Source organism: Bos javanicus, chromosome 11 (genome assembly GCF_032452875.1).
Source record: "Bos javanicus breed banteng chromosome 11, ARS-OSU_banteng_1.0, whole genome shotgun sequence".
NCBI classification, from domain to species: domain Eukaryota; kingdom Metazoa; phylum Chordata; class Mammalia; order Artiodactyla; family Bovidae; genus Bos; species Bos javanicus.
In genome coordinates, this window is record NC_083878.1 from 27721943 (window position 1) to 27746878 (window position 24936).

Sequence of the window (24936 nt, forward strand, 5' to 3'; positions counted from 1 at the left end):
TAAGCCAGGTGCTAGTCATTTGTGTCTTGTTAATTTCCAAAACAAACAGAGGAGAGTGCCATGCAATTTCCATTACACACACTTCACCATTAGGATCAGGGTTTATTAGCTTGACACTGCTCCAGGAATAATGGTTTCATTCCTCACTGAAATAAAATAATGTGCCACACAACTCAGCAATGCGGAACTTCTCAAAAATGTTGTCATGTTAAACACGGTCATATTTTTAAAGTCTCCATTATGTCATAACAAAGGCCATTTGCTGTAGAGAACTCATTGTGAGCACAGAGAATTCCCACAGGGGCCCCAGACTTACCTCATTGCTGTGTCATACGATTCTGGGTGAATACAAGTTTGGTCCAAAGGATTTGGCTTTAGTACAACGTTCACTGCAGTTTTGCTCCTTTTCTTGCCTTGCTTCTCATTTGTGACCTCAACACCTGCTGAAGCTGTTACAGCAACTCCCTGAGTTTGGCCTGCAGATTCAGTTTGCTGACTACTGTAACCATTCAAAACAGAAAATAACAAACTTCTGTAAAGCAATTATCTTTTAATTAAAAAATAAAATAAAATAATACTATGTTTCTGTCATAAAAAAAAATAAACACTATGGGGGGATGTGGGAAGGTTAAAGGGTGGGCAGAGGGTTAGAGTCTTTCATTAAAAATGAGCTTACTTCTCTGCCAAACAAATATACACAAACAGCCACCAGATTTTGACCATGCACTTCACAGACATTACCACTTATTTGTTTAAACCTATTAATAGGGCTTTCTGTTACTTAAAGCCCCAAACATTCTTAATTGATTCTGCCCGTGTAATTGGCATTCTAGGAGAGAACAGAGAAAAACAGACGAAAATAAATTAAATGAGGAGGAGAAAGAAAAGGTGATTTCTCAGAGCTGAAAAAAAACACAAGCTCCAAAAAAAAAAAAAAAAAAAAAAAACACAAGCTCCCCAAAGGAATCTACTGAGTATAAAACAGAATGAATGGGAAAAGAATGACTAGAAAAAGACTCACATTTGACTTATAACAGGGAAACTTTAGAATTTTAAAAATTAAGAGATAAAAATAAAACATTACTTTGAAAGGAACTAGAATCAAACTGGCATCAGTTTTCTCACTGACAAACACAGACACCGGAACATAGTGGAACAATATTTTAAGTCTGAGACAAAATGATTTTGAATCTAGAATTATATACCTAGGCAAACTACAGTCAAGTTAAAATCACTTTCAGACATGTAAGGACTGTGGTATAACCCATATAATATACTCTCTCTGAAAAGCAATTCTTGAGTATGAACTCCAGCAAAAACATTGAGTTCAAGAAAAATGATAATGTGGGCTATAAGAAACAGTGATGAGTACAGGAACCATAAAAATCACTAGGTTAAATAACTGTTCATGAATATTGTAAAAAATGTATAAAAAGAACAGTCTGAAACTAAAATCCCAGATTATCTCACCACAGGACACAGCATTGAAGGGAAGAAGGTTGGGAAGAGACCTTTGGTACTAGTTTTCTCTAGGAGGAGTACAGAGACACCTATTAACTCCAGAGACCAATCCAAATCAAATTTAAAGATAATAACCAGAAGAACAGAAGAAAGATACAAAAGCTGAAATCACTAAGAGGAGACAAAGATGAGTAAGGAAGACAATCTGATTTCGGTGTTGGCCATATGGTGATGTTCATGTGTAGAGTCTTCTCTTGTGTTGTTGGAAGAGAGTGTTTGCTATGACCAGTGCATTCTCTTGGCAAAACTCTATTAGCCTTTGCCCTGCTTCATTCTGTACTCAAAGGCCAAATTTGCCTGATATTCCAGGTGTTTCTTGACTTCCTATTTTTGCATTCCAGTCCCCTGTAATGAAAAGGACATCTTTTTGGGTGTTAGTTCTAAAAGGTCTTGTAGGTCTTCATAGAACTGTTCAACTTCAGCTTCTTCAGCATTACTGGTTGGGGCACAGACTTGGATTACTGTGATAATGAATGGTTTGCCTTAGAAACAAACAGAGATCATTCCGTCATTTTTTGAGATTGCATCCAAGTACTGCATTTTGGACTCTTTTGTTGACTATGATGGCTATCCCATTTCTTCTAAGGGATTCCTGCCCACAGTAGTAGATATAATGGTTATCTGAGTTAAATTCAACCATTCCGGTCCACTTTAATTCACCGATCCCTAAAATGTTGATGTACACTCTTGGCATCTCCTGTTTGACCACTTCCAATTTGCCTTGATTCATGGAACTAACATTCCAGGTTCCTATGCAATATTGCTCTTTACAGCATTGGACCTTGCTTCTATCACAAGTCACATCCACAACTGGGTGTTGTTTTTGCTTTGGCTCTGTCCCTTCATTCTTTCTGGAGTTATTTCTCCACTGATCTCCAGTAGCATATTGGGCACCTACCGACCTGGGGAGTTCATCTTTCAGTGTCCTATCTTTTTGCCTTTTCATACTATTTATGGGGTTCTCAAGGCAAGAATATTGAAGGGGTTTGGCCATTCCCTTCTCCAGTGGATCACATTTTGTGAGAACTCTCCACCATGACCCGTCCATCTTGAGTGGCCCTACATGGCATGGCTTAGTTTCATTGAGTTAGACAAGGCTGTGGTCCATACGATCAGATTGGCTAGTTTTCTGTGATTGTGGTTTCAGTCTGTCTGCCCTCTGATGACCTCTCTTAGCACCTACTGCCTTACTGGGGTTTCCAAAGAATAGCAAGGAGAGATAATAAAGCTTTCCTCAGTGATCAGTGAAAAGAAATAGAGGAAAATAATAGAATGGGAAAGACTAGAGATCTCTTTAAGAAAGTCAGAGATACCAAGGGAACTTTTCATGCAAAGATGGGCACAATAAAGGATAGAAATGGTATGGAACTAACAAAAGCACAAGATATTAAAAAGAGATGGCAAGAATACACAGAAGAACTATACAAAAAAGATCTTCATGACCCAGATAATCATGATGGTGTGATCACTCACCTAGAGCTAGACATCCTGGAATGCAAACTCAAGTGGGCCTTAGGAAGCATCACTACGAACAAAGCTAGTGGAGGTGATGGAATTCCAGTCGAGCTATTTCAAATCTTGAAAGATGATGCTGTGAAAGTGCTGCACTCAATATGCCAACAAATTTGGAGAACTCAGCAGTGGCCACAGGACTGGAAAAGGTCAGTTTTCATTCCAATCCCAAAGAAAGGCAATGCCAAAGAATGCTCAAACTACTGCACAATTGCACTCATCTCACATGCTAGCAAAATAATGCTCAAAATTCTCCAAGCCAGGCTTCAGCAATACGAGAACTGTGAACTTCCAAATGTTCAAGCTGGATTTAGGAAAGGCAGAGGAACCAGAGTCAAATTGGCAACATACACTGGATCACTGAAAAAGCAAAAGAGTTCCAGAAAAACATCTATTTCTGCTTTACTGACTATGCCAAAGCCTTTGACTGTGTGGGTCACAATAAACTGTGGAAAATGCTGAAAAAGATGGGAATACAGGCCACCTGACCTGTCTCTTGAGAAATCTGTATGCAGGTCAGGAAGCAACAGTTAGAACTGGACATGGAACAACAGACTGGTTCCAAATAGGAAAAGGAATACATCAAGGCTGTCTATTGTCACCCTGCCTATTTAACTTATATGCAGAGTGCATCATGAGAAATGCTGGGCTGGAGGAAGCACAAGCTAGAATCAAGACTGTTTATAATAGCCAGGACATGGAAGCAACCTAGATGTCCATCAGCAGACAAATGGATAAGAAAGCTGTGGTACATATACACAATGGAATATTACTCAGCCATTAAAAAGAATACATTTGAATCAGTTCTAATGAGGTGGATGAAACTGGAGCCTATTATACAGAGTGAAGTAAGCCAGAAAGAAAAACACCAATACAGTATACTAACGCATATATATGGAATTTAGAAAGATGGTAACAATAACCCTTGTATGCGAGACAGCAAAAGAGACACAGATGTATAGAACAGTCTTTTGGACTCTGTGGGAGAGGGAGAGGGTGGGATGATTTGGGAGAATGGCATTGAAACATGTATAATATCATATAAGAAATGAATCGCCAGTCCAGGTTCAATGCAGGATGCTTGGGGCTGGTGCACTGGGATGACCCAGAGGGATGGTATGGGGAGGGAGGTGGGAGGGGGGTTCAGGATGGGGAGCACATGTACACCCGTGGCGGATTCATGTTGATGTATGGCAAAACCAGAAGCATAAAGCAGAGACATTACTTTGCCAACAAAGGTCCATCTAGTCAAGGCTATGGTTTTTCCTGTGGTCATGTATGGATGTGAGAGTTGGACTGTGAAGAAGGCTGAGCGCCAAAGAATTGATGCTTTTGAACTGTGGTGTTGGAGAAGACTCTTGAGAGTCCCTTGGACTGCAGGGAGATCCAACCAGTCCATTCTGAAGGAGATCAGCCCTGGGATTCCTTTGGAAGGAATGGTGCTAAAGCTGAAACTCTAGTACTTTGGCCACCTCATGAGAAGAGTTGACTCATTGGAAAAGACTCTGATACTGGGAGGTATTGGGGGCAAGAGGATAAGGGAACGACAGAGGACGAGATGGCTGGATGGCATCACTGACTTGATGGACGTGAGTCTGAGTGAACTCTGGGAGTTGGTGATGGACAGGGAGGCCTGGCGTGCTGCGATTCATGGGGTTGCAGAGTCGGACACGACTGAGCGACTGATCTGATCTGATCTGATGGTAAAATCAATAAAATACTGTAAAGTAATTAGCCTCCAATTAAAATAAATAAATTTAAATTAAAAAAAATTTTTTAAAGCACTAAAACTAAAAAAAATGTATGTAGAGAAAAATTTCTAAAAGGTGAAATACAAGTTGATAGTAAGCACAAATAAAACAAAATTATTAGCCCAAAAAAAAAAAAGACTGCCAGGAGAAATATCAATAACCTCAGATATGCAGATGACACCACCCTTATGGCAGAAAGTGAAGAAATAAAGAGCTTTTTGATGAAAGTGAAAGAGGAGAATGAAAAAGTTGGCTTAAATTCAGAAAACTAAGATCATGGCACCTGTTCCCATCACTTCATGGCAAACAGATGGGGAAACAGTGGAAACAGTGTCAGACATTATTTTTGGGGGCTCCAAAATCACTGCAGATGGTGACTGCAGCCATGAAATTAAAAGAAACTCCTTGGAAGGAAAGTTATGACCAACCTAGATAGCATATTAAAAAGCAGAGACATTACTTTGTCAACAAAGGTTTGTCTAGTCAAGACTACTAGTTTTTCCAGTAGTCATGTATGGATGTGAGAGTTGGACTGTAAAGAATGCTGAGCACTGAAGAATCAATGCTTTTGAACTGTGGTGTTGGAGAAGACTCTTGAGAGTCCCTTGGACTGCAAGGAGATCCAACCAGTCCATCTAAAGCAGATCAGTCCTGGGTGTTCATTGGAAGGACTGATGTTGAAGCTGAAACTCCAATACTTTGGCCACCTGATGGGAAGAGCTGACTCATCTGAAAAGTCCCTGATGCTGGGAAAGATTGAGGGCAGGAGGAAAAGGGGACAACAGAGGATGACATGGTTAGATGGCATCACCAACTCAATGGACATGAGTTTGGGTAAATTCCAGGAGTTGGTGATGGACAGGAAGCCAGGGCAGTCATGGAGTTGCAAAGAGTCGGACACGACTGAGCAACTGAACTCAAGTGAAGGAAGACAAGGAGAAAAACAGGAAGGAGCCCTGTTAACTGACAAATGTAACAAACTGCATGAAAAAAAAAGAATCAGGAGGCATGAAGAGAAAATATAAAAGATGGAAGTTCAAACATATCAATAAGCATAACTTTGAATGGATTAAGATTAAGCAAAAACAGAAAATCTATGAGTCATATAAAAAACTGAACATCATAGAAAGTTTGAAAATAAAAAATATCAAGCATATTCTGAAAAGGCAGATACGGCAACAACGTTAGCAAACAAAATAGATTTGAAAATAAAAGCACTCAATAAGATAGCAGTAGTCATTCTGAATAAATGCATGACCCATCAAGGAAATATAATAGTGGTGAATCTTCAAGTCCTTCATTACCAGTTGAAAACAACTACGGCTTTGAAATAACCCAAATGTTCAACAGAGCACTGATTAGATTAAATTACAGTCCATTTATAAATTAAATACTGTGCTGGCATATATAAAGAATGATATAAGTCAATAAGTAATATGTGGAAAGAGATCCAAGATATATTACTGAAACAAAACAAGTTTCAACTAGTTGTATACCATAAGTTGTTCTGTATGCATTTAAAAATAATAGACACATATATATAAGCTTATATAAGTATACATTTAGTTTTGGAAGCAATAATAAGAAACTATTTTGAAGGGACCAGTTGGGGTACACTTTTCACTTTATTCTTTTTTATACTGTTTGAATTTACTAACCAAGTGCTTTACTGGTTAATTAATCGATTTTTCCCACTATATGAAGTGTCACCTTTATCATAAATTAAATTCCCTCTGTGTTTTAGTGTATTTCAGACTCTATTCTGTTCTACCTATTTCTACATCAAACCCAAACTGTTTTAATTACTATGGCTTCAAAATATATTCTGCTTTTCAGAGGGGCTGGTTTTCCCTCAGTCTTTTCCAGAAAAAAATAAATGATTATAACTTTTGTGTCAGAAGAAAAAAATACACAATGAATGAATCAAGTAGTTCCAAAGCTGCTGCTGCTAAGTCGCTTCAGTCGCGTTCAACTCTGTGCGACCCCAGAGCAGCAAATGCATAAAAGCTAGTCTTTTATGATTACAAAATGCTAAGACGTTTACCCAATTTCTTTGCTTTTTGTGCTACCAGGATTAGAAAGCAAGAATTTAGCTCTTAATTTACACATCTGCTAATTAATGCCTTGGCCAGTTTTCATTGAGGAAGAAGCAGGGAAACTCAATTATGCTGCCCCCCCTTTTTTTTTTCTTTGGCCACACCCCCAAGGCATGCGGAACTCCACTGACCAGGAATGGACTTTGTGGCCCTTGGAGTAGCAGCACATTGTCTTAACCACTGGACCACCAGGGAAGTCCCTCAACTATGCTTAGGGGAACAGCTGTCACTCTGAAGTGGTCATTGCAAAGTCTTCTTTGTAGCCTCATCTTGTGCCAGTCCTTCCACTTGTGGTGCTCCGATCACATTGGCCTTAGCTTCTTTTCCTAAATGCACCAAAGTGGTCCTGCCTCAGGCCGCTGCACACATACTGTCTGCTCTGCTTGAATGCCTTCCTTCTGATCCCTATGTGACTGGCTCCTTCATTTCATTCAAAACTTGGCTCAAATAACTTTTCAGTAAATAACTCACATAAAGCAGTTTATTGCTCCCTAAGATACCGTCATATTGCTTTGTTTTAATTTTTATAACACTTATCTGAAACTGTTTTACTAGTTTATTTATTGTCTGTCTCATTTATTAAAACTTAACTCCATGAGGCCAGTGAATTTGTTCATTTGTTCACTGCTGTATTCCCAATGCCTAGTAAAGATTAAGATAGTCTACACATATTGAATGAAAGAATGAAGAAATGAACAGCTAGGATTTATGCCAGTGAGAAGGATGGGTAACAGTACAAAAGTAGGTTTATATTAGAAATGACAGTGTACACTTTAATAATCACCTGCAAAATGTTCGAATATAATCCTGGTTGACTCTGATGAAACCAGCACATTGTTGGAAAGATTTTGGACCCAGCCCTTTCACTTTCTTCAGCTGTTCTCGGTTGATGAATGGCCCATTTTTCTCACGCCATTCAATAATATTTTTGGCTCGGTTGGCATTGAGTCCAGCGATATGCCTAAAAAAATAAACAAAATGAGTAACGTGGCCAGTATAATTGTTCTAAGAGAACTGAAAGAAAAGATGGCATGTAAAGAAACATAAAAGCAATTGCAATTATATCTTTCATATGTCTCTAAGTTCAGTTAATCAAAGGTGGGTTATGTCAAAAAGACAAAGGGGAAACAGTTTTCCAAGAGGAGTGAAGGACAGTAGGAAGCAAAACAGTGACAAAACCAGGGCTGTCATAAAGATGCTGGCAAACTGGGGAACAGAGGTGTAAGAATACTACTTTTCCTATAGTATTTCTACACTAGTTACACTACTTGTATTTCTAAAGCAAGTAATAATTCTGCCTATTCCCAGTTAGCTTACAAAGTGATTCAGGAGCAGAAGTTACCATAGCTACAGTTGCGTTGTACTATCTTATTTTTTGTCAGCCTGTTCTCCTCAGTAAAGACTTAAACGGTGGAAAGGCACTTATCCATGATAAAAAATACTCTGTCATTAGGTAGTTGACTTGATGTTAATTAGAGAATCTGAATTCTATTATAGAATTCCATATATTGAATTATGGAATGTTTATTACTATGGTAGAAAGTTGCTCTTGTGTAGTTGCTAAGTTGTGTCTGACTCTTTCTGACCTCATGGACTGTGTAGCTTGCGAGGATCCTCGGTCCATGAGATTTCTCAGGCAAGAATTCTAGAGTAGGTTGCTATTTCCTTCTTCAGTGGATCTTCCCAATACAGGGATTGAACTTGCCTCTCCTGCTAGGCAGGTGGGTTCTCGACCATTGAGCCACCAGGGAGGCAACACCTTAAAATGCAAGGGATTATTTTCTGCTGTTCTAATTTCAAAGCAGAAGGATCTAGATTTTTTCCCAGAGGTCCAGAATTTCCAGACTTGTATAATAAATGTAAGATTAGGAACAAAAGAACAGCTCTTCTGTAACCCCAGGGGAAAAAACAGCATGTAAGTCATGATAATAGTATTAATATGATGAAGATTTTGATATGTAACTTGAGGAATCAAGGTAAAAATATGGTAACCATATACCGTGTTCCCTCAGAATTTATCTTCTGGTGATGGCCAGCTTTGACAGATGTAAGCAAGAGACTGAACTAGTGAAAAATATCTACCTATTTATTATGTGATGGGAAATGGCTCTTTTCCATGTTAACCTTATTTAAATTCTATTAGTGACTCAATGGAGAAGGCAATGTCATCCCACTCCAGTACTCTTGCCTGGAAAATCCCACGGGCAGAGAGGCCTGATAGGCTGTAGTCCATGGGGTTGCTAAGAGTTGTACACGACTGAGTGACTTCATTTTCACCTTTCACTTTCATGCATTGGAGAAGGAAACGGCAACCCACTCCAGTGCTCTTGCCTGGAGAATCACAGGGACGGGGGAGCCTGGTGGGCTGCCGTCTATGAGGTCACAGTGTCGGACACGACTGAAATAACTTAGCAGCAGCAGCAGCAGTGACTCAACAGTTATCATATGCTCTTCACTTTAGATTTTCAGTATTAAAAATTATAATATATATGAATTGTTATGATTATTTTCTTAAATGATGTCTTCCTCCCTGACTGATTACTTAAAGCAATGTATGAACTGATCAATTTTCTATACTTGGCAACTTCACACGTGTCCCCTTGTTCTAACTGAGTTTGGACAGTCAGTAAAGAAATTTAAGATTCTGTAATCTTCAGCCACAGACTTCCTGTCTCACCTTAACAAAACTTCTGAACAGATGTTAATATCCACTCCCACAAAACTGACACATTCTTCTACAACACTGTCCAGTGTTGCCTTGAGCAGAGTCTGAGATACATCGTGCTGAAAAGAAAGATCAAACATCAATCAAAAGTAAAGAACGTGGAATTCTTGGACTATTCCATTACTTTGCCTGTATTACAGGTAGCAGGCTAAGACACAGCAAAGTCAATTTGTTCATTTCTCTTAAACACTGTTTGCTGATGTAACTGACCTAAACTTTAGGAATCTGTTTCATACTCTCTACTTAAACACTTGAGTACAACAGCACCAGTATTTTTCCTTTAGCTTGCCATAAAAATTACCTCTCGAGTTCGTTAAAACACAGGTTGCTGGGCCCCACACCAAGAGTCTTTGATTCAGTAGGTCTGGGTTGGGGCCTGAGAATTTACATTCCAACAAGCTCTGCAGTACTGCTGCTGCTGGTTCTGGGAGCACACTGAGCCAATGCTGGTTACTATTATTGGCCCGCCACCTTGAAGTCTTGTCTTCACTTGCATGTGTATTATGACCCTTTGTTCTTAAGAGAAGAGTGAACAGGAAGGAGAACATGAACATTCAGTAAGTTTGACAGTAAACTGAACTCTCATATTTCATGAAATTGAAGAGCCTATTGCTTATAAGTCTTTTTTTCAAAAAAAAAAGAAAAAGAAAAAGATGTCCTTTTCATCATAGGGGACTGGAATGCAAAAGGAGGAAGTCAAGAGATACCTAGAATAATAGGCAAGTTTGGTCTTAGAGTACAAAAAGAAGCAGGGCAAAGGCTAACAGAGTTTTGCCAAAAGAACACACTGGTCACAGCAAACATCCTCTTCCAACAAGATAAAAGAAGACTCTACACATGGACATCACCAGATGGTCAATCCTGAAATCAGATTGATTATATTCTTTGCAGCCGAAGATGGAGAAGCTCTATACAGTCAGCAAAAGCAAGATCAGGAGCTGATTGTGGCTCAGATCATGAACTCTGTATTGTAAAATTCAGACTTAAATTGAAGAAAGTACGGAAAACCACTAGACCATTCAGGTATCATCTAAATCAAATCCCTTACGATTATACAGTGGAAGTGAGAAATAGATTCAAAGGATTAGACCTGATAGAAAGAGTGCCTGAAGAACTATGGATGGAGGTTTGTAACATTATACAGGCGGTGGTGATCAAGACCATCCCCAAGAAAAAGAAATGCAAAAAGGCAAAATGTCTGACCAGGCCTTACAAATAGCTGAGAAAAGAGAAGAAAAAGGCAAAGGAGAAAAGGAAAGATAAACCCATCGGAATGCAGAGTTGCAAAGAATAGCAAGGAGAGATAAGAAAGCCTTCCTCGGTGATCAATGCAAAGAAATAGAGGAAAACAATAGAATGGGAAAGACTAGAGATTTTTTCAAGAAAATGAGAGATACCATGGGAACATTTCATGCAAAGATAGGTACGATAAAGGACAGAAACGGTATGGACCTAATAGAAGCAGAAGATATTAAGAAGAGGTGGCAATAATATATAGAAAAACTATACAAAAAAGATCTTTATGACCCAGATAGCCACAATAGTGTGATCACTCCCCCAGAGCCAGACATCCTGGAGTGTGAAGTCAAGTGGGCCTTAGGAAGCATCACTATGAACAAAGCTAGTGGGGTGATGGAATTCCAGTTGAGCTATTTCAAATCCTAAAAGATGATGCTGTGAAAGTGCTGCACTCAATATGTCAGCAAATTTGGAAAGTTCAGCAGTGGCCACAGGACTGGAAAAGGTCAGTTTTCATTCTAATCCCAAAGAAAGGCAATGCCAAAAAATGTTCAAACTACCACATAACTGCACTCATCTCACATGCTAGCAAAGTGATGCTCAAAATTCTCCAAGCCAAGCTTCAATAGTACATGAACTGAGAACTTCCAGATGTTCAAGCTGGATCTAGAAAAGGCAGAGGAACCAGAAATCAAATTGCCAACATCCGCTGGATCACTGAAAAAGCAAGAGAGTTCCAGAAAAATATCTATTTCTGCTTTATTGACTATGCCAAAGCCTCTGACTGTATGGATCACAATAAACTGTGGAAAATTTTTCAAGAGATGGGAATACCAGACCACCTGACCTGCCTCTTGAGAAATCTATATGCAGGTCAGGAAGCAACAGTTGGAACTGGACATGGAACAACAGACTGGTTCCAAATAGGAAAAGGAGTGTGTCAAGCCTGTCTATTGTCACCCTGCTTATTTAACTTATATGCAGAGTACGTCATGGGAAACGCTGGGCTGGAAGAAGCACAAGCTGGAATCAAGATTGCCGGGAGAAATATCAATAACCTCAGATATGCAGATGACACCACCCTTATGGCAGAAAGTGAAGAGGAACTCAAAAGCCTGTTAATGAAAGTGAAAGAGGAGAGTCAAAAAGTTGGTTTAAAGCTCAACATTCAGAAAACTAAGATCATGGTATCTGGTTCCATCACTTCATGGGAAATAGATGGGGAAACAGGGGAAACAGTGTCAGACTTTATTTTTTTGGGCTCCAAAATCACTACAGATGGGATTGCAGCCATGAAATTAAAAGACGCTTACTCCTTGGAAGGAAAGTTATGATCAACCTAGATAGCATATTCAAAAGCAGAGACATTACTTTGCCAACAAAGGTCCGTCTAGTCAAGGCTATAGTTTTTCCAGTGGTCATGTATGGATGTAAGAGTTGGACTGTGAAGAAAGCTGAGCACTGAAGAATTGATTTTTCACAGAAAGAGGTAATTGGAGGTGGTAAATAATCTTGGGCTTCCCTGGTGGCTCAGATGGTAGAGTCTGCCTGCAGTGCAGGAGACCTGGGTTCAATCCCTGGATTGGGAAGATCCCCTGGAGAGGGAAATGGCAACCCACTCCAGTATTCTTGCCTGGAAAATCCCATAGACAGAGGAGCCTGGTAGGCTGTAGTCCATGGGGTCGCAAAGAGTCGGACACAACTGAATGAACATGTCCATTGATAGAGGCAAGAATCATCAGTGAATTCTATACTCAAAGAGTATTGAAAATAATAGCTCCTCAATATAATACTTATCCTTACTGCTTATGATAAAATTAAACACTGTTTTTTATTTATATTTTTAAATTTAAAAGAATAGACTCAATAGTATACCACATAGGCTCACCGTCTTCATGTGTTCTGGACTGGAACAAATTTATGAACATCTTATACTACCCATGAAATCTTTCTGAATGTTTTTATTTGAGGGTTAAAACCCCTTGTATATAAATATAAATAAAAAGCAGTGTTTAATTTTCAATTATGTTTTACTGTATAGAGTGACATATACATATATGCAAACAGATGTGTGATGAGTATCTTGATCATGGTATAAAATATATTTCCTACTGTGTATCATGATCAAAAGGTATAAAAAGTAATGGGCTAAGCCAATATCACCAGTCTCATTCCACTTATCCAGTTACAGGAAATAAAATGTGAGGGTATATCTTCTGAGGCTTTCAGAAAGAGACATCCCTCTCAAATATAGACCCATGTCTTTTCTTCTTTTCATTCAAGTATGCCTCCTGCAGCTGGAGTAAGCATTATCTTATGTCACCAGGACTGGCTTGAGGATCAAGCTGTCTCCCTGAGTATGGCAGGTAACACATCTGCAAAGACTCTGGATCTTCCTGAAATCCTGTATTAACCAGTTCTGGATTTCCTGCCCACTCTGCCCCCGTCCCAACACACACAATGACCTTCTAGCAATGACATTTCCTTATTGTTTAATAAAAGAATAATAAATTTCCTTATTGTTCAAGTCACTTGGAGTTGGGATCTCTGATGTTTTTCTAGTTGAAGCAGTCATTTTATTTAGGGGCTTGAAGTCTAGTGGCAAGACTAAACAAACAAAAACAATTAACAATAACCATACTACCAAAGTCCTTGAGATTTTACTGTCAGGCACTGTTATAAGGCTTTTATAATACTATCTAATTTAATCCTCACAACAATTGTAAAAAGTTTGTGCATAATTTCACAGAATTTATTCTAAGGAAATAGCAAGACTATTGTTCAAAGGTATGTACGTATGTGTGTGTACAACCTAAAAATTCACCCAGAAGGTACTGATACAAATAAATGATGAAATAACCACAACATGAATTATTATGAAGTCATTACAAAGCATAAGGCAGAATAGCTATTTTTTTAAAAAGTCCTTTAAAAAAATTTTACAAGGCTAATGCTCTTAAAAAAAAAAAAAAAAAGGGTATGTCCAAGATAACAACATACTAGGTTGAAATACATTTTAAATCCCTCTAGCAGTTAGACTCATGTAATAAAAATTTTTGCTGTCATCTATAATCCTGGATTTTGCCTACATTCTTCCCCAACTATTTGCTTACAAAAGTACTAAAGAGTTAATAGTATTTTCTAAAAGTAAAAATCATATATGATTAGGGGAGGGAATACTGAACAGAGTTCCACATTGTCCTCATAATAGTGTCTTTGACATTAAATCAGAGGCATTGATATCTGTCATTCTAAAAACATTTTCTAAGCAACTACTATGTACCAGACACTGTGTTAGCTGTGCTCAGTATTGAAAGTATAGTAAAAACCATATGAATTTCAAGTCTTCAAGAAGCTCAGTTTACATCTGCTGAAAGCTGGGCTGTGACATACCACTCTACTGGTAGCCATGAGTATTAGAGGCAGGAGGATCCCAGGACTGATTGTGCTAATCGTCAAGGACTTGATGCCGCTCGCTGTGGCCTGCGGCTCCCGGGCCGGTAGCGCCGCTCTTGGTCACGCTGACTCGTAGTGTGGAACCGCGGGTCACGGGTGCTCTTCTCCGGCCACAGATTAGCCAAGTGCCGCCGAGGCCATCGGCCCCGAGCCTCCGCCATGGACTTCGAGGACGATTATACACACTCTGCTTGCAGAAATACTTATCAGAGCTTTAATGGAATGGATCGTGATTATGGCCCTGGATCTTACAGAGGGATGGATCGTGACTATGGCCATGGATCCTATGGGGGTCAAAGATCCATGGACTCCTACTTAAACCAGTCATATGGCATGGACAATCACAGTGGTGGTGGTGGTGGGGGTAGCAGCCTATGAGTGATTTTGGAAGCATTCATAGATCTGGAATTGTTGTTGACTATCAAAATAAACCCACCAATGTGACAGTTGCTGCTGCAAGAGGAATAAAGAGAAGAATGATATAACCATTTAATAAGCCTGGTGGAACCTTTATCAAGAAACCCAAGCTAGCAAAACCTGTGGAGAAGATGAGCCTCAGCAAATCACCCACAAAAACTGATCCTAAAAATGAAGAAGAAGAAAAGCGGCGAATTGAAGCTCGGAGAGAGAAACAAAGATGCAGAAGAGAAAAAAACAGTGAGAAATATGGAGATGGATACAGAATGGCATTCACATGTTCATTTTGTAAATTTTGAACATTTGAAGAAAAAGATATTGAACTCCATCTGGGAAGTCCTTCACATCAGGAAACATTAGATCATATTCAAAAACAAACCAAATTTGATAAAGTGGTTATGGAGTTTTTGCATGAATGTATGGTAAATAAATTCAAGAAAACATCTATTCGTAAGCAACAGACAAATAATCAAACAGAGGCAGTCAAAATAATAGAAAAGGATGTTATGGAAGGTGTTACTGCAGATGATCACATGATGAAAGTAGAGACTGTTCACTGCGGTGCTTGCAGTGTGTATATCCCTGCTTTACATAGCTCAGTTCAGCAGCACTTACAATCTCCTGATCATATCAAAGGAAAGCAGGCTTATAAGGAACAAATAAAAAGAGAGAGTGTCTTGACTGCTACAAGCATTTTAAATAATCCAATAGTGAAGGCACGATACGAACGTTTTATTAAGGGTGAGAATCCCTTTGAAATTCAAGATCATTCTCAAGATCAACAAATAGAAGGAGATGAGGAGGAAAAGGAAAAGATTGACGAACCTGTGGAAGAAGAGGAGGAAGAAGAGGAGGAAGTGGGGGAAGTAGAGGAAGCAGGGGAAGTAGGGGAAGGTGGAGGAGTGGAAGGAGTGGGGGATACAGAGGAAGGAGGGGATGTAGAAGGAGAGGGGGAAGTGGGGGCAGTGGGGGAAGGAGAGGGAGAAGGGGATGGGGTAGGGGAAGTAGAGGAAGAAGAAGCAAAGGAAGAGCCTGTCGGCTTTTCTGTTAAGCAAGCAGAAGAAAATTAAATATAAGGTATTAGTCAGTTTTAAAAGAAGCTTTAAATTTTGTCCCAATGTGGAAAAGGGTAAGAATTTCAGTAGTTTAAAATATGAGAGTTAACACCCATGTTGCATGCATTCCACACATTACAATTTGTTTTATATAATTTCTAAATGTTTGGCATTTGTTTAGTAAAATTAAGGTAAGACTATTTTAGTTTAGTTTTTATAGCTACCTAACTTAGTTTCAAGAAATTGAATTTTTAAGCTTAATTTTTATTACTTTATTGGTGTTGAGGATAACAGATGTGTATTGTTAGTATGTCTGTTCTAATCACTTGAACTTAAATGCTGCTCTTGGGAGTATATATTCAAGTGTGCATTAATGTATTGAATACTTACCCTAGAACAGATAAGTTGGGCAAGTATTTTGTGCTCTGTGTATTTTTTTACTGCATTGGACATTGAATATAGTAATTTACGTTAAGATACGCTTAAAGGCTTTTTGTCACCATGTTTCCCTTTGTAGCAATAAAATGTTTTTTACAAAATTTCAAAAAAAAAAAAAAAAAGGACTTGATGCCAGGAAAGATGAATTGTTCAATTTTTTTTTAAAGTTACCTTATTCTGAATTCCAGGGCAAGTTATTTCAATTTTATAAACAGACTGTTTCAAATTCAAAGAAATATTGTTTGGGTCATTAGAGTTTTACCTAAAATTTACAGGATTTTTAAAAAGGAATATAAGCAGGCATTTATACTCGTCAGCTTTTTTTGAGGTCAGAATCCACATTGTTATTATTGCTCTACCACAAACTTCTAAAGAATTGCTGATCTAAACTGCTCTTTTTTTTTTTTTTTTAAATTTGGTCCTAAGCACTAAAATTATCTCACAATTATTTCAAAAAATCCTCTCAGATGGAACACTGTCTGTAGACTACAGCAACAAAATTTCACTTTGCATATTCCATATACACTTTAGGTTTATTCCCAAGTGGTTTTCTGATGCACCATTCTTGAGTATTTTCTTTAGCAATTATCACTCACTCATGTCCCTTCTTGTTTCTTATTATTGTCAAAATGCAAAATGCACTTAGAAACTAAAAACGTAAAAACCTTTACGGGAAAAGTCTAGCCAATTTCTAATAAGGCAAGTTCATTTCCTCATCTTACATCTACTTTTCTTTGGTTGACATGTGACAGTTTAAAAGTCATCCAGAAATGTGTGGGTTGAGTGACCCATAAAAGACAGAACTGACAGAAGAACGGAAAACATTTGAGAAAACAGAAAATGTGTATTTAACAGTAGTTCCTCCTACAATTCTTCGAATCTAGTATACAAGAGGTCTTTCTATACTTCCTTTAAAGACTAAGACAATGTTCAGCACCATAGAAATACTGTATGTAACACTGTTTTACTAAAAGTAAAAATCAGATACATTTAGGGGAGGGAATACTGAACAAAGTTCCATATTTTCCTCATAGTATCTTTTTAAAACCTTGTATGTTCTCTACTGGATCATACATATTTACATGTAACAGACAAATACTCTTGAAAAGTCTTGAAAAAGACTTTAAAAATATTTCTTCATAAGCAGATTCTTTTGAAAACAGATACTAACACTAGCAGAACATCTTTGTTTTTTTAAATGAATAAACCATAGGTACAATGAACAACTCACTGTGCCTATGGGGCTCTGGGATTAAGATGGCAAAAGGCATTTCAGCACGGGAGGTACTTTTCTAAAAGATCTGGAAACAAATTAAAGAACAGCCAGTGGTTGTAATGGGAAAAAACAGCCTAGAAAGACATTCTCTATGTAAATCTTCGTCCTCTCATAAAGCATATGAAGAGTATGCTGGAGACTCCTTTACTGCTAACTCAGTATTTAGGCACCCAATTTGCATTAACTTATACCACTCAATTTAAATCCGTTTATTCAAGTTAACTTGACAGAAAGATCGCTAGGACAATGACTGTCTTCTCTGTTCTGCAGAAGACAAATGGAAACTAATTTTTAAACAAATCAACCTTCCACTCTGACTCTAGGGCTACAATAGCTCCACTCCTAAGGTTTGGATCTTCTGGGTCTCAAAGGAGTCCCCACACTTGTTCAGTGAGGTCTCCCCACTTCTGGACAACCAGAATTTCTGTTTCCAGGACACTGCATAATCTCTGAAATCTCCATTCAGCACAAAACTCCAGTACTTTTTATATGCTGGTCTTAAGGAGTCTTGGCCTAAATATGTGCACCTTAGTATCTGGTCAAAGACATTTTTGAGAAAAACAAACAAGACTACTACTTTTAGCTATAACAGAGTAATTGGTACCAGAGTACTTTTCCCACCATGAACAACTATAAAACTGGCTAAATACTTGGCTACATATACCCAGGGCACCAGGACAAGACTCTATAGACCAGGCAAAAAAAAGCAGCTGTCTGGGAGTTTGAGGCTATACAGAGATTTCTATGACTGCAGAGCAGGGAGACATAGGAAGTCCTGCCTGTCACAGTAGGGAGACCTCACTGATCATCCAGGTATTTTGCTGATACCTCTGAATGGTCAGGCCTTAGAAATGGGACTATTCTAGTCCTAGGGTAAAGGTTACTCTACATCCATTTTAAAAAACTTTATAATAATCCTTTTCAGACTCATTCATTCTACCAAACATTTAAGGAAGAAATTGTACCAGTTCTCTACAATCTCTCCCAGAAGATAAAAATAGTTTTATTCATAATTGCCAAAACTTAGAAGCAACCAAGATGTTCTTCAGCAAGTGGATGAAGAAATAATCATGGTACAATCAGACAATGAAGTATTACTCAACACTGAAAATAAATGTGCTATTAAGCCATAGAAAGACAGGGAGGAAACTTAAATACATATTATTACATAAAAAGAAGTCAATTTAAAAGGGCTGCACACTGTTTGATTCCAACTCTATCACATTCTGGAAAAAGCAAAACTATAGAGACAATAAAAAAGATGAGTGGTTGCCTGGGGTCAGATAGGAGGAAGCAGTCAGCACAGTTGAGAGTATCTTCAGGGTAGTGAAACTATTCTGCAAGATACTACAGTGCTGGATACGTGTCGTCATGCATGCGCGCTCAGTTACCTGGTTGTGAATGACTCTTTGCGACCCCATAGACTGTAGCCCACCAGGCTCCTCTGTCCATGGGATTTCCTAGGCAAGAGTACTGGAGCAGGTGGTCATTTCCTCCTCCAGGGGATCTTTCTGACCCAAGGATTGAACCCACATCTCCTGTGTCTCCTGCATTGGCAGGCGCATTCTTTACCATTGTGCCACCTGGGAAGCCCACGTGTCATTATATATTTGTCAAAATCCATAGAATGTACAACATATTTAGAGTAATTAGCCTTAATATAAACTAGGGGCTTCCCTGATGGCTCACTTGGTAAAGAATCTGCCTGTAATGCAGGAGATCCCAGTTCGATTCTTGGGTTGGGAAGATCCGCTAGAGAAAGTGCTAGGCTACGCACTCTAATATTCTTGGGCTTCCCTTGGGGTTCAGCTGATAAAGAATCTGCCTACAATGCGAAAGACCTGGGTTCAATCCCTGGGTTGGGAAGATCCCCTGGAATAAGGAAAGGCTACCCACTCCAGTATTCTGGCTTGGAGAATTCCATGGACTGTACAGTCCGTGGGGTCACAAAGAGTCAGACACAGCTGAGTGACTTTCACTTTAATATAAACTATGAACTTTGGGTGAAATGATGTGTCAGTATATTCACTGAATGTAACCTGTATCACCCTGGTGTGGAATGTTGATAGTGGAGCCAGTGGAGGAGGCAATTGTGCATACACAGGAGCAAGGGGTAATGGAAACTGTCTTTCCACTCAATTCTGTTAAAAAGACATAATAACCTTTATAAGATTCAATCTGATCTGATAATAAATTTACTGATTGCTAGAATAAAATTCTAGACTAGAGATCTCTTCAAGAAAATTAGAGATACCAAGAGAACATTTCATGCAAAGATGAGCACAATAAAGGACAGAAATGGTATGAACCTAACAGAAGCACAAGATATTAAGAAAAGGTGGCAAGAATACACAGAAGAACTATACAAAAAAGATCTTCATGACCCAGATAATCACGATGGTGTGATCACTCACCTAGAGCCAGACATCCTAGAATGCGAAGTCAAGTGTGTCTTAGGAAGCATCACTATGAATGAACAAAGCTAGTGGAGGAGATGGAATTCCAGTGGAGCTATTTCAAATCCTGAAAGATGATGCTGTGAAAGTGCTGCACTCAATATGCCAGCAAATTTGGAAAACTCAGCAGTGGCCACAGGACTGGAAAAGGTCAGTTTTCATTCCAATCCCAAAGAAAGGCAATGCCAAAGAATGTTCAAACTACCTCACGATTGCACTCATCTCACAAGCTAGCAAAGTCATGCTCAAAATTCCCCAAGCCAGACTTCAACAGTACATGAATCATGAACTTTCAGATGTTCAAGCTGGATTTAGAAATGGCAGAGCAACCAGAGATCACACTGCCAACATCCACTGGATCGTCAAATAAGTAAGAGAGTTCCAGAAAAACCTCTATTTCTGCTTTATTAACTATCCCAAAGCCTTTGATTGTGTGGATCACAACAAACTGTGGAAAATTCTGAAAGAGATGGGAATACCAGACCACCTGACCTGCCTCTTGAGAAATCTATATGCAGGTCAGGAAGCAACAGTTGGAACTGGACATGGAACAATAGACTGGTTCCAAATAGGAAAAGGAGTACGTCAGGGCTGTATATTGTCACCCTGCTTATTTAACTTATATGCAGAGTACATCATGAGAAACACTGGGCTGGAAGAAGCACAAGCTGGAATCAAGATTTCCGGAAGAAATATCAATAACCTCAGATATGCAGATGACACCACCCTTATGGCAGAAAGTGAAGAAGACCCAAAGAGCCTGTTGATGAAAGTGAAAGAGGAGAGTGAAAAAGTTGGTTTAAAGCTCAACATTCAGAAAACTAAGATCATGGTATCCGGTCCCATCACTTCATGGGAAATAGATGGGGAAACAGTGGAAATAGTGGCTGACTTTATTTTTTGGGGCTGTAAAAATCACTGCAGATGGTGACAGCAGCCATAAAATTAAAGGATGCTTGCTCTTTGGAAGAAAAGTTATGACCAACCTAGACAGTATATTAAAAAGCAGAGACATTACTTTGTCAACAAAGGTCCATCAGTCAAAGCTATAGTTTTTCCAGTAGTCATGTATGGATATGAGAGTTGGACTATAAAGAAAGCTGAGCACAGAAGAATTGATGCTTTTGAACTGTGGTGTTGGAGAAGACTCTTGAGAGTCCCTTGGACTACAAGAAGATCCAACCAGTCCATCCTAAAGGAATCAGCCCTGAATATTCACTGGAAGGACTGATTTGCTGAAGCTGAAACTCCAATATTTTCCCTAGCTGATGTGAAGAGCTGACTCATCTGAAAAGACCCTGATGCTGGGAAAGATTGAAGGTGGGAAAAGAAGGAGATGACAGAGGATGAGATGGTTGGATGGCATCACCAACTCAATGGACATGAGTCTGAGTAAACTCCAGGAGTTTGTGATGGACAGGGCAGCCTGGCATGCTGCAGTTCATGGGGTCGCAAAGAGTCGGACATGACTGAGTAACTGAACAGAACTGAGAATAAAATTCAATACTCTTTAAAAGAAGACAACAAAATCTGCAGCTCCAAAAACATAATATCCACGATGTCTACCATACAATAAAAAATAACTGGACACAGAAAGAAGCAGAGAAATATGACCCATATCAGAGTGAAAGTGTTGAACAGTCAGTCAATAGAAACCAATTCAGAATAACCCAGATGTTGAATATAGCAGATAAGAACTTTAAAGTAGCTAAAACTTAAAGGAAAACATGATTATAAATGGACTGATGGGAAACAGCAGCAGAGAAATGGAAGCTGTAATAAATAACTAAATAGAAATTCCAGATCTGACAATACAGTACCTGAAATGAAAATTTTACTGGAAAGGTTTAACAGCAGCTTAGAGATGAGTAGAAGAAAGGGTCAGTGGTCATGAAAGTGTATATTAGCTGATCAGTCGTGTCTGACTCTTTGAGACCCCATGGACTGTAGCTCACCAGGCTCCCCTGTCTATGGAATTCTCCAGCCAAGAATATTGGAGTGGGGTGCCATTCCTTTCTCCAGGGGACCTTCCCATCCCAGGGATCGAACCCAGGTCTCCTGCATTGTAGGCAGATTCCTCACCAACTGAGCCACCAGGCAATCAACCAATAGAAATCATCCTTTCTGAAGAACAGATATAAAACAGAGAGGGAGGAAAAAGCAGAGCCTTAGTGACCTGTGAGACAATATCAAATATCTAAATATGTGTATACAGAGAAAAAGAGCAAACAGGGATGATAAATATTTGAAAAAGTAGTGGCTAAAAACTCCTCAATATTTTCAAAATCATAATGCATACATCCAAGAAGCTCAGTGAACTCACTACCAACAGACCTAGACTACAGAAAACGTTAAAAGAAATTCTTCAGGCTAGAAAACACACATACACACGAGTATATGTGTATTCTAATCTACTTAAAAGACATATGACCATTTAAAGCAAAAATTATAGCACTGTACTTTGGGATTTATATATATGAAAACAATCATACAAATAACAGTAGAAAGCTGGTATAATATTAACTCTAAATAGACTGTGAAAAGGTGAGAATATAAATTGCAATCCCTAGAGTAACCATTAAGTAAAAAATGCAAGAAAGTCCAGGTGAAAAGTCCATAAAAGAATTAAAATGGAAAATTAAAAATTATTTGATTTTCTGCCAAAGTAAGGCAGAAAAGAAAAAACAGGATAGAAAAACAGATGGGGCAAACAGAAGAAACAGCAAAATTGTAGACCTTAATTCAACTCTATTAATACTTACATTAAATGTTAATAAGGTAAATGCTTCAATTAAAAGGCAAAGATTATCAATCAAGATATAGCTATATATTGTCCCAAAGAGGCAGAGTAAATATAAACAAATATGTTGGAATTAAAAGAATGGGGAAAAAATATCATGCAAACACTAAGACTGCAAAGACTAAAGTAGCTATATTAACAGCAGACAAAAAAAGATTTCAATGAAAGGAGAATTAACAGAGAAAATATGTATTACCTAACTACAAAGCTTCAAAACATTTGCAGGAATTCAACTAATAAACATTTATCTAAGGGAAACTTTTACAATATGCCTCCCCTCAAACCTTGTACACAAATATCTATAGCATTTTTATTCACTAATAGTCAAAAACGAGAAATAGTCTAGGCCATCAATAGGAGAAAGAATTTTTAAAATGCATAATTTCGTATAATGGATTACCATTCTGCAACAAAAAAAGAACAAACTGCTGATACATACAAAAACATTGATGAACTGAAAAAACTTGGATGCAATGAAATATGAATTATATGTCATTTATGTAAAATTTCAGAACAGACAAAACTAATGTGTGGTAGAAAAAAACAAGAACAGTGCTCTGTGTGTGGGAAGGGGCAGGAGTGAACTTTCTGGAATGACTGAAACATTCTACATCTTCATAGATGTGAGTTATCCATTTGTCAAAACTCATTGCAGTGTTATCATTCTGCCCTTTTCTATATGTAAATATACCTTAAAAAAACACTATAAATAAACAAAAACCCCATCTAAGTTTCTGAAACTGTTAGGTCAGATGATCATTTTAGGAGGGATCACTGATGCCCTTCATTACATATCTCTCTCAGGATTTATAACTCTAGGGCAGCTATCCAGGGTTTTTGGTTTTTGGAATCTGATAATAGACGTCCTCCCCAGATGGCTCACTTTTTAAACCCAAAAGCTAAGTCTTTTCTATATACAGTAATTTTCAAAGTCAGAATCATTCTCAGCATCACTTTGGTAGATCACATGGAAACTTAATGAAAAAAAGCATGTGGTTAAATGGCCCAAGTGTGCTAATTTGCTTCTTGTTTGGTTCTCCTTCCATAATTATCAACATAAGATACTGATCCTGCCTTAAGAAGTTTCCCATGATGATTAAAATTTAAACAAAATGTATACTTCTTTATGAATCATGAAGCTAAAAAATAAGTCTTTTCATAATCATAATTGTCCAGTGTTTAAATTTTAATCTAGCCAGGCTTTCATTCTGTCTTTAAGTAGGTGCTCCTATGTCCCCTAGTGGATACAGGTCGATACGGTGTAAGAAAGCCAAGTAATACTGGCTAAGTAAAGGTACATAAATCCTAAATGTCTGCCTTGCCCACAGACTTTTCCAAACCAGTGCCTTACACCATTTAATTTGCTGTAAACAAAGGAAAACATTAACACATCTAACTTAGGCCACACCTATCTGTTCCATGTGTGGTCACGTCTAGGGCCTGGGCTAGCACATACTCCTGGCTTATGACATATGCATGAACAAATGCATACCAATTAGCTAGACATTTTGACCTAACATAATACAAAGGACTCAACATTTCCACTATAAATCTCTATTTTTAGAAATTTATAGCTTAGTCATAAATGTGAACTTTAGAAAAATTTAGGGTGCAAAGATTAGCCACAAGAGGGAAATTTCCCTTCTAATAAATTAAAACACAGTGTGTAGAAAGTCTGATCTGAAACTATTGTGTATGTGGTGCATATACGAGAGAGGGCGAGAAATCCTTGTGCACAGAACTCTTGACAGCCCGGTGTTTAAACTAGGGGTGAGGTACAGGGGTTAGGGTTAAAAGGAGGTATTACTGCAAAGTAATAAAAAAGGTCTTTTTCCTCCTCAAATGGTAGAAACTAGGTTCCTTATGGATATTTCCAGTAGTAAGTTCTAAAGATATATTTTCTTTCCCCCAATACACATACATATACGTGGCCACACATGCAGCTAGACACAAATTGGCTTCCAGTCCATTAATATTACAGACAGTAAATTTTCCCCAATTACACCTGAGGCTGACACCACAAGCACAGGATCCACATTAATGGGTTTCCATAGGAGCTGAATATTAATATGTCAGGTAAGGTTCCCTTTCGTGTGCAAGTCTGCTGCCGCTACACGACTATGACAGCAGCAGGCTCCGGAGGTCAACAGAAAGTGAGATGGTTACTCCATACCTTGCCTCCTGCACTGGTGGG

At 38.4% G+C, this 24936-nt stretch overlaps 1 protein-coding gene and 1 pseudogene across 4 annotated transcripts in view; one reads left to right on the forward strand and one right to left on the reverse strand.

Annotated features, from left to right (window-relative positions):
* Positions 1 to 24936, reverse strand: part of SRBD1 (S1 RNA binding domain 1) — a 243606-nt gene that overhangs the window by 23338 nt on the left and 195332 nt on the right. For 3 of the 4 annotated variants that reach the window (XR_009739351.1, XM_061432246.1, XM_061432248.1), the window contains 3 exons: positions 9558 to 9664; positions 7665 to 7841; positions 317 to 499 (listed from right to left, as the gene is read on the reverse strand). Coding sequence is in view for 3 of the 4 variants with exons in the window: in XM_061432246.1 (XP_061288230.1) it covers positions 317 to 499; positions 7665 to 7841; positions 9558 to 9664 (467 nt within the window). In the remaining variant the exon portion in view is untranslated. The remainder of the gene's footprint in view (positions 1 to 316; positions 500 to 7664; positions 7842 to 9557; positions 9665 to 24936) is intronic. The other variant, XM_061432247.1, reaches the window with a different exon arrangement.
* LOC133256959 (DBIRD complex subunit ZNF326-like) lies at positions 14304 to 15972 on the forward strand (annotated as a pseudogene).